This window comes from Sinohyriopsis cumingii, chromosome 17 (genome assembly GCF_028554795.1).
Source record: "Sinohyriopsis cumingii isolate HCF-2022 chromosome 17, ASM2855479v2, whole genome shotgun sequence".
In the NCBI taxonomy this organism is placed as follows: domain Eukaryota; kingdom Metazoa; phylum Mollusca; class Bivalvia; order Unionida; family Unionidae; genus Sinohyriopsis; species Sinohyriopsis cumingii.
The window spans coordinates 55,994,184-56,013,195 of record NC_142977.1 but is presented as its reverse complement, the minus strand read 5'-3'; the positions used below and the strand labels follow the sequence as shown (position 1 = coordinate 56,013,195).

Sequence of the window (19,012 nt, the reverse complement as noted above, 5' to 3'; positions counted from 1 at the left end):
ATATAAAGATGGTGCATAATTTTTAATAACAGGAACTATGTAAATAGTACTATGGAGTGATTTGAACCATCAAAAGACTTTAATTATAACAGAGAAACATGGTAACAGGGTTCATACAGAATTCTAATGATAAATTCAAAGACTTTTCCCAAACTTTCAAAGACCACAAGCACAGATTTCCAAGACCTATTTTCTCTAACTCTGTACAACTTTGATGAAGGGTGCATTGTTTGTATTGAAGATTGTAGCCTGCTTGCTTTGATGAAGTTGTTATTGAAGTTGCCACCAAGGCCAACTTTGGAAGGCCAAACCAATGCTCATTTGTTATTGTGGCAGCAATGAAAGAAACCAGGAAAACTTGACTACATCTGAATCTAACAACCCTGGACAATTTTGTTTGTGATTATGGAAAGAAATTACAATGTCTGGGTTTATTTCAAATTTCAAAGACTTTTAAAGACCTCAGGGTAATCTGCTCAATTTTCCCAAACTTTTAAGGCCTTGAAATTGCTACCTCATTTTTCCCAAACTGTCAAAGACCTTCAAAGACTGCAAGAACCCTAGGCAATGTTGTGCTTCGCAAGCATCTTACCTTCCTCTTGTTCTGAAGGCTGTAGGTTGGTAGACCTAAAAATCTCTTCCACCAAATCTTCATTGTCCACTCTGGACTGGTCAACTCGTCTTTCTTTACTACTGGTCTCATCTAGTTTCTAAAATAAAATAATTTTTTTATTCATAATAGGATCATGGATGCCTTATTAGAATTTTTGTGTATAAAGGAAGGAAATAGGCAAAACAAACTTAACCAGATATTGAAAGGAAATGAAATTTAGAAGTTAAAGATTCTGTTTTGAGATATAACCGAAACACATTACAAACACACAAACATACACAACCAAATTAAGGCTGTACAATTTAAACTAAATGGTGCACAGGGATGGTGGTTTGCTTTTCAAAATATATAATATGGTACTCTGATTACTCATAGATTTCATATGAAGATGAAAATTCTTAATTGCATGTATGGTGACCACACAATGAAGAAAGTGCCTTCCCTGGGCTCTGCCTATGTTTTACTGGAACAGCCCATAGGTAATTTGGTCTGGATGAATTAGAATAGATCTTAAATAACAGAATCTCAACTGTCTTTCTACCATATTGCTGATGTGTACACTCATACCCATTTAAAAATATGTGCTGATCTATCAGGTAGCTATTCTAGACTACTGGGCCTTGCACGACCTTCCAAAAGAGTGTAATAACTGCTATATTGTGCCTGCCGAAACTGCCAATAGTGTCCAGGGAGGCAAAGGCCATTTACTGAACTAAATAAAATGCCTTTTCTAACAGTTTTTTAAACAATTTTTTCACACATATTACAAGGGACATAAAATCATTAAACAGTAGTATTTAACGATTTGCATCTCTCTTAAGCAGAAAAAGTATGGCATAAAATTTGCCTTTTCCTGACAGTTTTCAATAAAATTATTTTCCCTAAAGACTACAATCCATACTGGTTTATAAGTCAAGTCCAACATCAAACTGCACAGACCCAGATTTGTCATCACACCATGTACTGGCAGATCTGGTCTGTGCAGTTTGTTAGGAGTAAATAGTCAAAAAACACAGACCCTGTTCTGTCAGTGCATTATGTAGCAGATCAGGGTCTATGATGTTTGTAGTTTGACTCGACTTATATGCAAGAATACGCTGTATAATAAACAGACATAAAAATCTGTAGACATTAATTACCATTAAATGACTTGCTCACTTTAATCGCTGAAGCAGAAAAATGTATGCTATCTAATTAAATAAAGGGAGTTAAACTATTAAAAAAACATGAACAACATCATTCTCTGATAAAATTATATAATGACACAAGCATTAAAAGAATATTTTAAACAAATGCAAATTCCGCTGAATCTGTCACAAACATATATCCCATCACATCTCATTCCAAACTTAACATCCTGCCATAATAATATCAATTAAAAGCAATTTCATTCTCAAAAGTCAGTAAATACTACATGCACAAATATTTTATACATGTTGCATGTGACAAATTCAAAGTCTGTGTGCTGGTAGGTCTTTCTTATGGGGCCCCAAGTGGCTGAGTGGTCTAAAGTGCTCTCTGTTACGGATCACTGCCATCTCACCTCTATCTGCGTGGGTTCGAGTTTCGGATTCAGCTAATGTGGGTATGTGAGAAAGCTTGCCAGTAGCTTCTCGTGGGTTGGTGGCTCTTACAGCGGTTTTCCCAGGTTCTTCCTCCACCATTAATACTGGCTGCCATGTATAGCCTATCGTGTGCTGAAAAATGGTGTTAAACCCTACAACAGCAACAACAACAGGTCTTTCTTACCTGTTTTTAAAACATTGAAAAAGCCTGTTCATACCTTTCCTTTTTGAGTCTGGCTGTGTAGGATAAAGTCTCTAATTTCACACCATAAACTCTGCTTCTTTATCCATTCCAATCACCATTTTGCATCTATTTATAAAATTGGAATTCATACCCAATACAATGTCTTCACCAAGGTCAATTTCGAAAACAGAATATGTTTTGTGTGCTGCATGTCTTCCAATGACAACCAAGGAACGTGAATCTTTGATATATAGAAACAATCTGAACATCACTTGTCCATTTCAAATCAAGAAATAACCTACCAAGCTGTTATAAATTTCAAATGTTTGATTATTTGTCTCTGACAGAGTGCAGTGCACCACATCTATTTTTGACAACAAAGGTCAACAATGTTCTGTTTATGACATTCAGACTGGCATACCATTCATTTTGAAGGCACAGATGAGTGTACTTTCAAAATGGCATGCTAGTGTGCCAGGCATGTGACGAGAACATGCATGAGCACTGATGAAATCATCAGTGCAAAAAACAGTCACAAGATGTATAAACTGACAATTTAAATCTCCATTTTCCACAGAAAGGCAAAATTTTCACATCACTGACATAAGAACTGGCATCCATTTACAATATGAGTGAGGCTTAATTTTGGCCCCTCAGGACCCTAGAAAATATGTACTTGGAGTACAGCAGGTATAATATTATATTACAGTCAAAGAGTACAATGGATTTTGTAAGGAAATAAGTAGTTATACCCTTCTCCTATCTGCTTTAGCTAGATCTCCTAGTGTGGATCCAGTACTGGGACTTCTAGTGTGGCCACTGCCTATTAATGTTAGTGTATCATTACCAGTCCCTGTACTGGACTGGCGACTGTGAGACATTGAGCCATAACCAGAACCCCTTGAGTGCTGGCTAGCATAACTGGAGTTCCGTGAATGACACAGCACTCTCTCAAGGTCCTGTTGTTCTGGATCATTCACATCTGAAACCAAGAGAAAAATTAAAATGTATTTAATAATCTACCTTCATAAAGTATTCAGATTTTTCTGATTTGCAAAAACGATAATCTTTTGATTTTTCTGAATTGCAAAGATGATAACCTCTTGCCATCTACAGGCATCATAAAATTTCAAACATATGCAACATATATATATATCAATCAGTAAATCTCCTAGGGGTGCAATACTGGGAGTCAAAACTGGTGGTCAGACTAAGTAAAAAATAAACTTTGGTATCAAAAATGGGGGTCAAATTCAAAATTAGGGCATCTCTGAAGCACAAATAACGGTAAAGGGAAATATTGTATCTGTGTGTGTGTGTGTGTGTGTGTTGTGTATAAAGTTGTTACCAGCCTCCATGTATAAAGTGAAACTTTTGTTTCCTTTGTACTTCTGTCAGCACCTTACAACCATATGTCAATAGTTAATGTTACTTAAAAATATATGTAAATGTAAATAATGCACATAGATAAATATGAAGATCAGAAAAAGTTAAAATGCAGACATAATTAGGAAGAGTAAAAACAGACATGTACATGTATATATACAGATAAAGGGATAGATAGAATAGATTTTGCAAATAGCTACATTTTTAAGAGAAAGAGAGAATAAAAGTAAGACTGTTTGTATTGATTTATTTATACCCACAGTTCACTTATTTCATCCATTTATTTTATAATTATCATAGTCACCTTCACATCAGTGACATATACTTGAGAGTCTGACTTATGAGAATGATTTTAGAACACTTATTTGCCCATTTAAATGTTTGCCAAGCAGTATCGAGTCTCCTGTATTTATTACACAAACAACACATCATAAATGTCACCTGTGGGTGATACATTTTACAAACATAATCACACTTTAAATGAAATTGACCAGGTACATAGTTAACAAACTCCGCCATGGCCGGTCCCAAGCCCGGGTGTAAAAGGAGAAGGGTTGGGCGTGGGGCTAGCAACCCGACCCTGTAAAACCCCAACTTGCTACAAAAACACCAACAGAAGAAAAACCAGAAACTGAAAGCCTGAGGGAGGAAGGGTCTTCTTCTGGAAGATTTGGATGGCACAGGACAGAAGCCTCTGGTGATCTTTTGTGGGCAGCCTATACCCTGGCAGGGGTGACGGGCAAAACTAACTAACTAACATAGTTAACTGTTAGAAGCAAGTGCCTTTTATTTCCAAAAACACACCTTTGAAAAAAATCTTATGAGTTGTACTTTTAGCAATTAACATGGTGATGTGGATCAAAACTACCTTTAAAAATCTGACAAATTGCCTGAAGCTAACTTAGAACCTGAAAGTCTGCAAATTCCTGATACGTACAGATATTATAATTACAATGTAACTGAGAAGTCAAAACATAAATATTCTTATCATCATGTCTTTTACATGAGAAAATGCGATACTGACCTTGACATTGCCTACAAGATGGAAATGACATATACATTAGATGAAAGAAATTGTAGCTAGTTATGCAAGAGAAGAATGTGTATAAACACTAAAAAAAAGGTGTTGATACATGTATTGTGGTGAGATCACAGGGATAAAACTTTAAAGCATCAGGAACAGAACATGACCCCCTGTCAGTAACTTCGCTCGCACATAGTTATTTTTACTCATGCAACAATGTTCAATAAAATTTCTTGTATCTTGTATCTCTCTCTCAATTTGGCAGACTTTTGCCTGTGGGCTAATGCCTTACAAATCTGAGCTTGCCTGGACCAAATTTGCGCTTGTCCTGGGAGTTGGACAAGTTGATTCATAAATCCCTGTCTGAAGCCATTTCTCCATGGGTTTAAATCTCAAGGTAATATTTATTCCTATTTGCTGACATTAGTCACTTTTCTTAATAAACCCCTACCATGAGAAATAATGCTGGGACGGTCACGTCTTGGCAAGCTTCCAAATCCACTGCTGTTGGACGCAAGACTGCCAACCTCCTCTGGTGGTGTTATTGTGACATCAAGCCCATCCTCTATGGATTCCCCAGGGATGTTAAATGAGGACTGTGTAGGCCTGGTTAGGAGAATATAATCACTATGTAACATTCTTTGCAAAATTCTTGTCATTTTCAATGTGTCAACAAATGGCCAAAGGCAGAATGAAAATGAAAAGTCTTATTTATAAATTGTAATCCGTAAGTTATTTTTAATTATACATAATATCTAATTTTAGCATATGACCTACATGAACTTTACAAATCTGATTTAACAGAAGTTACGTGAATAAAATCTCTGTGTAAAAGAAATTTCATAATTCTCATCCATTTTTTATATTAAAATAACATAAATTTTAATTAAATTTTGACAGAGTAAACACTTTATATCCTGAAGTTTTCATGACACAAATGTCTGTGTGAAAACTTCATTTATTTTTTAATGAATAATATAACTCTATCCAAAGAAGACTTTCCTTCAATTAAAGTCTAAAAACAAGAACAACTAAAGGAATGATGATCAATTTTCTCAAGTAAGTACATCCCTGCCTCGCCTGTATCCTAATGTGGGAAATAAAACATAAGTCAATTAAGACTGCCATGGACACAGTGTTTAACATTCCTCCATAAGTAGGGTATTGTTGAATCTGGAGATTAGTGACAACTGGGTCAGAACGCCACTGACCTTTGGTCAGGATATGTTCTTTAGTCACAAGATCACATCATATAAGTCAAAAAGGGCAATAATTCTAATGATGACCATATTTCCCAAATTTCATGATGATAAGCCACTGGAATCTGTGAGACCAATTGCATACATTGACCTGCAAGCTAAAAAGGGTAATAACTCTGATGACAGTCCCTTTAAGAGACTGATATTTTACTGGCTGAAAGGAATCTCCATGAATCTAAAATATGACCATTTCTTCGTTTTAACTGCAGAGTGATGAAAACATTATAAACTAACTATAGAGCAAAATGCCTATATCCTCAATAATAGGCATGGATCTCACTTATAAATGAACTCATCTGAAATCTTGATGATACAAGCTTCCATGGCAAGTTAGATTCAAATCTGTTCAGAATTATGGTCTCTCAAGCACATCTGACACAAGACCACTTCATTACTGTTTGTGTGAATGTTACGCATTATAGAACTCATCCGAGTTCTTGATAATACAAGTTTATATACTCCAGGTCTCATCAAAATCTGATCATAAATATGACCTCCAGAATTGTTAACTAGCTCTAGGAATAAGATGCAAGATCATGGTTACTACAGCACTGATGACTCTGTTTTCCAGGACTTCTAAATGCTTTCAAGGTGTATTCTTTCTTATACAAACATTACTTTCTCCACGTTATATTATCTTATTACTGTATAAGCAGGTGTAAAAGTAGAAGCAAAACACATACTTGTGCGCTATATGACACACGGTACTAATGGTATGGAAAAATGGGAACCAGCCTGGAAATGGGTGAACATAAAATAGAGTATATATGGGTTGGGCTGACCAGGATTGGTTAATAATGTAAATTATGTTGTAGGAAAAAGAATCTTTTGCGAGCTTATCCAACTTGTAAGTGAAAAAAAATAGAGACATTGTTTTATTGATGGAATTTCAGTCCTTTAACAGCCTTAAGTTTGGAATACTCATTACTAAAATTAGCACCTAACTCTTTGGTGCAGAATTGAAAGCACATGTTTCAAACACATGCAGGTCCAGAAAATGACTTGGCTCATATCCTTTCCTCTACACGGAAGCTGACATCTAGGTTTCATATATACTGATAAATATAGATTTGATCATGAGCACTCAAAAATTTTAAGTTATTGAATTTTTAATATCATGGTGTTTGCATAGGTTTACTATGGGAACTAAATTAGTACAGTGACTACATCAACAGCAAAGGGAAGCTACTCCATGAGGTAACTCTATTAGTATCACATGTCTTTTGATTCAACCAATTTTATTCAATATTAGTTATTTATTAATTATTTGAAAATATACAAAAATAAAAGTAAAACTGAATTTAAAAAGTGATATATTTTATTAAGTCCAAACTGTTTGTATTCCTTTAGCATAAGTAAATTATTATGAATGTATGTCAACTCACATGAGATCTTAACTGTGTAAGCTTTCAAACCAAATCCGATCAAAATGCAATAAGAAATGGCCTCTAGAGGTTCCACAAGCTCAATCAATCAGATGCTAGAACATACTGTTTTTGTTTTGTTTTTTTATGCATGGATGTCACACATAATTGAACTCACATACGATCTTGATGATATGGACTTGTATACCATTTATAACTGAAATCTGAAGCATCTTGATTATTCACAAGCAAGTGCTGAGGATGAATGGATGACAAACCATACCAAGTGCTGAGGATGAATGGATGACAAACCATGCCAAGTGCTAAGGATGAATGGATGACAAACCATACCAAGTGCTGAGGATGAATGGATGACAAACCGTACCAAGTGTTGAGGATGAATGGACGACAAACCATACCAAATGCTGAGGATGAATGGATGACAAACCATGCCAAGTGCTAAGGATGAATGGATGACAAACCATACCAAGTGCTGAGGATGAATGGATGACAAACCATACCAAGTGTTGAAGATGAATGGATGACAAACCATGCCAAGTGCTGCGGATGAATGGATGACAAACCATGCCAAGTGCTGAGGATGAATGGATGACAAACCATGCCAAAAGCCCACAAGACCTTAGACTAAGTGAGCTAACAAGTGCAAGAGGAAAGTGAGATATGCATCTTCTGGTGATTGCCTTAATATTTAACAAGCTTCTTGCCAATTTATCAAAATACTGATAGACCAGCTAGCTCACAGGACTGGCCGATGAATAGAATGACTGACAGATAAAGAATATTATAGGGTATAAAATTGTTCAACAGAATGCTGTGTCTTGCATATAGGGTTATGACGAATATGACTATATAAAAAAACGTATCTTAAAACTTTGCCAAAATACTTAATGCTGCTATTGCTGTTGTTCTCAGCTCTAGAGAAAAAATGATATTTATTGCATACTTAAGTGTGAAATATAGAGAATCACTGGCAAAGTAATTTTCCAATTTTTCTTCATTTCTATATTTTCACATGCAAAAATATAGATTCACCCATCATGCCATGCAATGATTTACTGTGTGTATCTACAAAATTTGTATCTGCAACAACAAAAACGAGTATTTTGAGAGCAAGAACAACTAAATAGATTCTCCTTACATTTTGAACATGGAAACTAATCTTTGATAAAGAAATCTGATTGATACTCATTAAAATATAAAGATTTTAGTAACACATGATGAAATATATCTGGTATTAGCATAGGAAAAGAAAGTCTCCTCCATGCATGTCTTGACATCTGCTAAATAAAGGCTAATCAGAAATATTCTATGTCTCTGAAGATGTTGTACAGTTGATACTAGATCACTCACACTTTGAAAACTGGATCCCCTGACATTAGCTGGACACATATGGTTACTTTCAGTGTAGAGTTGTCCTGACGATTCTTGGAGTTATACCCCTCCAGCAGAAACCTGCGATTGACAGCTCCTGACCCTGCAAACTCAGCTAAGTTAACGTCAACAAAACCTAGCTTTTGATAGGCCTTACCACCTTTTTGTTCCTGCAATATAAAGATGTTCACTGTAAGTGGCAGATATTCTTCAGTAGAAGAACGAACTAAAAAATCACAGCAACAACAAAAACTAGCTTTCAATAGGCCCAATGTTTTGTTCCTGCAATATCATGAGGTTCACTATAAGTGGTGGATATTCTTCAGAAAAATACTAGAATTATGAGTAAATTGTATTCCCTAGAAGGATAGACTGGTGAATGGGTGGGAAGTAGGATTAATACTTACAAAACCTCAAACCGATATATGTCCTGTATTAATCCCTTGGCATATTACCTAATTTAAACTATTTTGTATATGTCCTGTATTAATCCCTTGGCATATTACCTAATTTAAACTAATTTTCATATGTTATATATTAATCCCTTGGCATACTACAAATATAAACAAATTTTCATATGTTATGTATTAATCCCTTGGCATAATACCTAATTTAAATTAATTTTCATATGTTATGTATAAACCTTTGGTGTATTACCAAATTTAAGCCAATTTCTATATGTCATGCATTAACCCCTTGGTTTATTACATATTTTAAATCAACTTCCATAACATCTGCATTGTTGTTACATATCTGTAATTTCAGCAATGTTTTGCTGCCAACCATGTGACATGGAAGTAATTTTGTCTACAGAAAACATGGCATCACAGACAATGATGGCCAGGTAATAAAAAAGTAATCCATGAATTCACAATTTTTTTTGCATAACAATCTGTTTGGATTTCATGGTTACTGCAAACCACAACACTAATAACCCACGGAACAATAAATTTAAAGACCTTTTGAACAATTATCATTGACAAAATTTATCTAAAGACCCACTGAGCAATTATCTAAGACACAATTTATCTAAAGACCCACTGAGCAATTATCCTTGACACAATGAATTTAAAGACCCACTGAACAATTATCCTTGACACAATGAATTTAAAGACCCATTGAACAATTATCCCTGACACAATGAATTTAAAGATCCACTGAACAATTATCCTTGACACGATGAATTTAAAGGCCCATTGAAGAATCATCCCTGACAAAATGTATTTAAAGACCCATTGAACAATTATCCCTGACACAATGTATTTAAAGACCCATTGAACAATTATCCCTGACACAATGAATTTAAAGATCCATTGAACAATCATCCCTGACAAAATGTATTTAAAGACCCACTGAACAATTATCCCTAACACAATGAATTTAAAGATCCTTTGAACAATTATCCTTGACACAATGAACTTATAGATCGAAAGAACAAGTATCCTTCACACAATGAATTTAAAGACCTTTTGAACAATTATCATGACAAAATTTATCTAAAGACCCATTGAACAATTATCCTTGATACAATGAATTTAAAGATCCATTGAACAATCATCCTTGACACAATGAATTTAAAGATCCATTGAACAATCATCCTTGACACAATGAATTTAAAGATCCATTGAACAATCATCCTTGACACAATGAATTTAAGGACCCATTGAACAATCACCCTTGACACAATGAATTTAAAGATCCAAAGAACAAGTATCATTGACACAATGAATTTAAAGACCCACTGAGCAATCATCCTTGACACAATGAATTTAAATACCCATTGAACAATTATCCTTGACACGATGAATTTAAAGATCCAAAGAACAAGTATCATTGACACAATGAATTTAAAGACCCATTGAACAATTATCCTTGACACAAAGAATTAAAAAACCCATTGAACAATTATCCTTGACATGATGAATTTAAAGATCCAAAGAACAATTATCCTTCACACAATTAATTTAAAGGCCCATTGAACAATCATCCTTGACACAATGAATTTAAGGACCCATTGAACAATCACCCTTGACACAATGAATTTAAAGATCCAAAGAAAAAGCATCATTGACACAATGAATTTAAGGACCCACTGAACAATCATCCTTGACACAATGGATTTAAATACCCATTGAACAATTATCCATGACACGATGAATTTAAAGATCCAAAGAACAAGTATCATTGACACAATTAATTTAAAGACCCACTGAACAATTATCCTTGACACAATGAATTTAAAGATCCAAAGAACAAGTATCATTGACACAATGAATTTAAAGACCCACTGAACAATTTACCTTGACACAATGAATTTAAATACCCACTGAACAATTATCCTTGACACAATGAATTAAATACCCATTGAACAATTATCCTTGATACGATGAATTTAAAGATCCAAAGAACAAGTATCATTGACACAATGAATTTAAAGACCCACTGAACAATTTACCTTGACACAATGAATTTAAATACCCACTGAACAATTATCCTTGACACAATGAATTTAAATACCCACTGAACAATTATCCTTGACACAATGAATTTAAATACCCATTTAACAATTATCCTCGACACAATGAATTTAAAGATCCACTGAACAATTATCCTTGACACGATGAATTTAAAGGCCCATTGAAGAATCATCCCTGACAAAATGTATTTAAAGACCCATTGAACAATTATCCCTGACACAATGTATTTAAAGACCCATTGAACAATTATCCCTGACACAATGAATTTAAAGATCCATTGAACAATCATCCCTGACAAAATGTATTTAAAGACCCACTGAACAATTATCCCTAACACAATGAATTTAAAGATCCTTTGAACAATTATCCTTGACACAATGAACTTATAGATCGAAAGAACAAGTATCCTTCACACAATGAATTTAAAGACCTTTTGAACAATTATCATGACAAAATTTATCTAAAGACCCATTGAACAATTATCCTTGATACAATGAATTTAAAGATCCATTGAACAATCATCCTTGACACAATGAATTTAAAGATCCATTGAACAATCATCCTTGACACAATGAATTTAAAGATCCATTGAACAATCATCCTTGACACAATGAATTTAAGGACCCATTGAACAATCACCCTTGACACAATGAATTTAAAGATCCAAAGAACAAGTATCATTGACACAATGAATTTAAAGACCCACTGAGCAATCATCCTTGACACAATGAATTTAAATACCCATTGAACAATTATCCTTGACACGATGAATTTAAAGATCCAAAGAACAAGTATCATTGACACAATGAATTTAAAGACCCATTGAACAATTATCCTTGACACAAAGAATTAAAAAACCCATTGAACAATTATCCTTGACATGATGAATTTAAAGATCCAAAGAACAATTATCCTTCACACAATTAATTTAAAGGCCCATTGAACAATCATCCTTGACACAATGAATTTAAGGACCCATTGAACAATCACCCTTGACACAATGAATTTAAAGATCCAAAGAAAAAGCATCATTGACACAATGAATTTAAGGACCCACTGAACAATCATCCTTGACACAATGGATTTAAATACCCATTGAACAATTATCCATGACACGATGAATTTAAAGATCCAAAGAACAAGTATCATTGACACAATTAATTTAAAGACCCACTGAACAATTATCCTTGACACAATGAATTTAAAGATCCAAAGAACAAGTATCATTGACACAATGAATTTAAAGACCCACTGAACAATTTACCTTGACACAATGAATTTAAATACCCACTGAACAATTATCCTTGACACAATGAATTAAATACCCACTGAACAATTATCCTTGATACGATGAATTTAAAGATCCAAAGAACAAGTATCATTGACACAATGAATTTAAAGACCCACTGAACAATTTACCTTGACACAATGAATTTAAATACCCACTGAACAATTATCCTTGACACAATGAATTTAAATACCCACTGAACAATTATCCTTGACACAATGAATTTAAATACCCACTGAACAATTATCCTTGACACAATGAATTTAAATACCCATTTAACAATTATCCTCGACACAATGAATTTAAAGATCCAAAGAACAATTATCCTTGACACGATGAATTTAAAGATCCAAAGAAGTATCATTGACACAATGAATTTAAAGACACACTGAACAATTATCATTGACACAATGAATTTAAAGATCCTTTGAACAATTTACCTTGACAAAATGAATTTAAAGACCCACTGAACAATTATCCTTGACACAAAGAATTAAAAAACCCACTGAACAATTATCCTTGACATGATGAATTTAAAGATCCACTGAACAATGTTCCTGACACAATGAATCTAAATACCCACTTAACAATTATACTTGACACAATGAATTTAAAGACCCACTGAACAATTATCCTTGACACAATGAATTTAAAGACCCACTGAACAATTATCCTTGACACAATGAATTTAAAGACCCACTGAACAATTATCCTTGACACAATGAATTTAAAGAGCCACTGAACAATTATCCTTGACACAATGAATTTAAGGACCCACTGAACAATTATCCTTGACACAATGAATTTAAAGATCCATTGAACAATTAGCCTTGACACAATGAATTTAAAGATCCTTTGAACAATTTACCTTGACACAATGAATTTAAAGAGCCACTGAACAATTATCCTTGACACAATGAATTTAAGGACCCACTGAACAATTATCCTTGACACAATGAATTTAAAGATCCATTGAACAATTAGCCTTGACACAATGAATTTAAAGATCCTTTGAACAATTTACCTTGACACAATGAATTTAAAGACCCACTGAACAATTATCCTTGACACAATGAATTTAAAGATCCATTGAACAATTAGCCTTGACACAATGAATTTAAAGATCCTTTGAACAATTTACCTTGACACAATGAATTTAAAGATCCTTTGAACAATTATCCCTGACACAATGAATTTAAAGACCCATTGAACAATTAACCCTGAACAATAAATTTAAGGACCCATTGAACAATTATCCTTGACACAATGAATTTACGGACCCATTGAACAATTATCCTTGACACAGTGAATTTAAAGACCCAATGAACAATTATCCTTGACACAATGAATTTAAAGACCCAAAGAACAATTATCCCTGACAGAAACTACAGGGCTCCTTTTCTGATCAAGAAATTTAAGTAAAGACAGAAGTATATTCATCACAAAACCATGGTAATCGATTCTCAAGAAATAAATGAGTTCATAGTATTTTAGACTTTATATGAAATCTTTGACGTGATGGTAATGTTGGCAGTGTAGTGATAGTGATCAATGTGGATGTTAGAGAGGACAGTGGTTACGACCAAGTGGCATCTTGGTTACAATTTGTCCAACAAGAAAATGTAACTCCAAAATTTGTCAAAGGTAAGTGCCACTTGAAAGGACAGAGAAACATAATTTGTACAAACCAGAGTTGTTTTTGTACTCCAAACCATTTACTGCACTTGAAAGCAGATGAATATGTTCAAATAACAATAACACATTATTACTTACAAAAATGAATATACATCAGCAAAAGCAGAACGTGTAGCTAGCATTTCTGCCACAATAAAAACCAGTGAAACACTGTTATCAGATCCACAAAAATCACAACTATTGTGTGAGGTCCCGTATGAATGGATTAATTTAATCACAGGATTTGTGATAGAGGAGGTCTTTAAATCCAATAACATCAAGATGAAAATTGAATTTTACATTTATAACAGTCTTTTATGTGTGTATATCAATGACAGTGCATAAAATAGCATTTTATGTTTTCTCTTGGTTTAAAGTACTGTATTTCACATAATAAATACACTGTGTTCAAAAACTCCGTATCAACGTGACCATCCACACAGAAGTAGATAACTGATACATATATTGTAGATATATGGTAACACTAAACAGTTTTTGATTATGGTCACTGTCAAGGTTGTATTCAACACTAAAGTTTTTTATTATGGCCATAGTTGAGGATGTACTCAGCACTAAAGAGTTTTTGATTGTTGTCACTGTCAAAGATGTATTCAGCACTAAACAGTTTTTGGCAATGGTGACCCTAACCTGCTGAAAATTACACTTTATACAATGGCAGAAATGAGTAATTTCTTTTGCCAGTTGTATTTAATTTGTTAGCAAGTATATACACAAGTTGGCAGGTGCTATTTTACAATGGATCATACAAAAATCAACAGTTACAATGATTAGGAAATCAGCAATTATGTAAACTTCTCTCAGTGGTTTCTCCAAGAATTTTACAACAAGGGAGAATTTCCATTCTAGAATTTTCATAAGGGATATAGGGTGTAGTTAATTTGGGGGTGGGGGTAAAGACCCCTTATAATATACTTAATCAATGCAGATGTGATAAATAATGTGTAATGAATCAAGATAAAACTTAAAGCTTTTCATCTTCATTTCTGTCATGGTGGCAGCAATCATGTGCTCTGACACTGGCATTACAGAATATGCACTGGAACTTGACAGTACTAAAGAATACTAAAAATTTATGTCTACCAATATACAACCTTGGCAAGTGCAGCTGGTAAAATGCTTTAAATAACCACATAATCAACAAAAGCATCTAACTGCCAAACTGCACAATGTCACTTAGTAACTGCTTCATTATAGTGGTTGATTTAGAAGTCACGTGCTTACATGATTAGATTGAGCTTTGTTAATATAATTAATGTTACAAAATAAAAATTAATTGGATATTAATTATTATTACAAAATAAAGCTCTCTGTGGATATTAATTAATATTACAAAATAAGCTCTATGTGGATATTAATTATTATTACAAAAAAAAGCTCTCTGTGGATATTAATTAATGTTACAAAATAAAACTCTCTGTAGATATTAATTAATATTACAAAATAAGCTCTCTGTGGATATTAATTATTATTACAAAAATAGTTCTCTGTGGATATTAATTAATGTTACAAAATAAGCTCTCTGTGGATATTAATTATTATTACAAAATAAAGCTCTCTGTGGATATTAATTAATATTACAAAATAAGCTCTCTGTGGATATTAATTATTATTACAAAAAAGCTCTCTGTGGATATTAATTAATGTTACAAAATAAGCTCTCTGCGGATATTAATTAATGTTACAAAATAAAGCTCTCTGTGGATATTAATTAATATTACAAAATAAGCTCTCTGTGGATATTAATTATTATTACAAAAAAGCTCTCTGTGGATATTAATTAATGTTACAAAATAAAGCTCTCTGTGGATATTAATTAATATTACAAAATAAGCTCTCTGTGGATATTAAATATTATTACAAAAATCTCTGTGGATATTAATTAATGTTACAAAATAAGCTCTCTGTGGATATTAATTATTATTACAAAAAAAGCTCTCTGGATATTAATTATTATTACAAAATAAAGCTCTCTGTGGATATTAATTAATATTACAAAATAAGCTCTCTGTGGATATTAATTATTATTACAAAATAAAGCTCTCTGTGGATATTAATTAATATTACAAAATAAGCTCTCTGTGGATATTAATTATTATTACAAAAAAGCTCTCTGTGGATATTAATGTTACAAAATAAGCTCTCTGCGGATATTAATTAATGTTACAAAATAAAGCTCTCTGTGGATATTAATTAATATTACAAAATAAGCTCTCTGTGGATATTAATTATTATTACAAAAAAAGCTCTCTGTGGATATTAATTAATGTTACAAAATAAAGCTCTCTGTTGATATTAATATTACAAAATAAGCTCTGTGGATATTAATTATTATTTCAAAAAAGCCATCTGTGGATATTAATTAATGTTACAAAATAAGCTCTGTGGATATTAATTATTACAAAAAAAACTCTCTGTGGATATTAATTATTATTACAAAATAAAGCTCTCTGTGGATATTAATTAATATTACAAAATAAGCTCTCTGTGGATATTAATTATTATTACAAAATAAAGCTCTCTGTGGATATTAATTAATATTACAAAATAAGCTCTCTGTGGATATTAATTATTATTACAAAAAAAGCTCTCTGTGGATATTAATTAATGTTACAAAATAAAGCTCTCTGTGGATATTAATTAATATTACAAAATAAGCTCTCTGTGGATATTAATTATTATTACAAAATAAAGCTCTCTGTGGATATTAATTAATATTACAAAATAAGCTCTCTGTGAATATTAATTATTACAAAAAAGCTCTGTGGATATTAATTAATGTTACAAAATAAGCTCTATGTGGATATTAATTATTATTACAAAAAAGCTCTCTGTGGCTAATAATTAATATTAGAAAATAAGCTCTCTGTGGATATTAATTAATATTTCAAAAAAACTGTTCATCTTTGACATCAGAAGGATTTATAGAGAGCTCTGAAACTGTTTCTCTGGAAACACCTGGTTATTTGAAAACAGACAATAAATTGTGTATTGGTCGAGGAGGGGGCTCCTAGTTAGTCCACATTCAGAGGATAACAATTTCTGAGCCCAAGTAACGTAGACAACTAGAAATTACTGATGGTCAACTTGTATTTTATCTAATTAGTCCAATTTTCACATAGATGACACAACAAAGATTCAAATTTTGTGACTTACTTTGCCTGTTATTCAAAATCTGAATTATCGTCAATAATTCAGGGTAAGCAGCAATGCTGTCATAATATCTCTAATGAAGACATACCCTTCTGACTGACACTCGAAATATGCATGGCTCAAGGATCCCTGTGTTGGCATTGGCTGACATTTTACATAGAAACCTGGACTTGAAGTTCCATTTAACACAGTTATTACACACTTCTTCCCTGAGGAAAGATAAAATACAAAAATAAATGACCATCTTGGTTAACACTGCATGCCTATGCTGCATTAAACTTTCAGAAAATTTTCTACTGGTGTTCAGTGATCTTGCAAACTACAGATATGTGTATATCAGAACAAATATGGCTTGATTTAAATCTGCTTTTTAATAGGGGACATGCTGCCAGTTCAGATTAAAAGACACATTTTAACCTTCCATAATGGACACTTCCATAAAGAAGCATCAATTAGACTGCACACCTCTCTGAATCCCAACTGAGAATCTTCATATACCTGGCAGCTGTATAATACGGACACCTTTTTGAATATTAAATGTCCATTCTCCCTGCTGATAAAAAACATTTTACCATAATGTAATTTTACATACCTTATAATCTCAATCCATTAAATTTATAATTATTTATTGGTAGATAATTTTTTCACACATAACTTTGTTTTTATTTTTGAAAATTTTGAATTCTATTTAAAAACAAATGAAGTCTAAAATTGGAAAAGTTACATTTGCAAACCAAATGGTAAATGTGAATACTGGACAAAAAATGGCAGAATTAAAGACAATGTTTACTGAAAATGTGTTATATATCTCACTTACTTATTGCCTCGCATTTTTATGTTGTTGTGAGAATTTCTCTCAAAAACAGCATGTAAAGAGCCACTTGCAGTTTTCTATACAAGGTATATTTCATTGAAATTACAACAGGAACTTTGGTCTTTTGTAGAGATTAATTATCAGTTATCACTCTTTACAATCATATTAAAACAACACGAGGGATCTTATATATATATATATATATATATATAGAGAGAGAGAGAGAGAGAGAGAGTGAGTGAGTGAGATGATCATTCTTCCAGCCCTGTAAATGAAGTTAAAACAAAGAGATCATGTATTTTCTATTACCTGCTAGACATTTCTGTAAAACTTCCACCCTCCAGTAGGCGAATTTTAGCAAACAGAATCCCACTGACAAAGGGAACATTTGATAATTCTTCCAGATCAAAAGTTATCTGAAATTTGAACCGTTTTTTCTTCATCATGAAGGACATCATTCTGTTGGAAAAACTCTCAATTTTAATGGTACAATACTTAAGTCCAAAAGAATACAGAGTCCATTGTCAAGAAATGGCATGCTCCAAAGACATCTTTCCTCAAGAAATTAAGTTGACTGAAAACTTCCTTCTTACTCTTGGATGTTTCCTTTGGTAATCTGACATACTCTGTCCAAACAAGCAGCTACAATGTTCAGATTTAGAATCTGAAAAGGAAGAATGACATACATAAAGCAAATATATTTAGTGAACTGCAAAACGTACACATACATCAGGAATTTCTCCTGTGTTTTTAGAAATGCCAGTTGCCAATATACAAGTACACATGCTTTCTTGTGTGGCT

At 32.9% G+C, this 19,012-nt stretch overlaps 1 protein-coding gene across 3 annotated transcripts in view; it reads right to left on the bottom strand.

Annotated features, from left to right (window-relative positions):
• Positions 1 to 19,012, bottom strand: part of LOC149778804 (early estrogen-induced gene 1 protein-like) — a 48,097-nt gene that overhangs the window by 17,229 nt on the left and 11,856 nt on the right. For all 3 annotated transcript variants that reach the window (XM_089939562.1, XM_089939564.1, XM_089939563.1), the window contains exons 2-7: positions 18,521 to 18,875; positions 17,486 to 17,606; positions 8,767 to 8,957; positions 5,224 to 5,378; positions 3,115 to 3,344; positions 593 to 710 (exon numbers count right to left, since the gene is read on the bottom strand). In XM_089939562.1, the coding sequence (XP_089795688.1) occupies positions 593 to 710; positions 3,115 to 3,344; positions 5,224 to 5,378; positions 8,767 to 8,957; positions 17,486 to 17,606; positions 18,521 to 18,669 (964 nt within the window). In that variant the 5' untranslated portion in view covers positions 18,670 to 18,875. The remainder of the gene's footprint in view (positions 1 to 592; positions 711 to 3,114; positions 3,345 to 5,223; positions 5,379 to 8,766; positions 8,958 to 17,485; positions 17,607 to 18,520; positions 18,876 to 19,012) is intronic.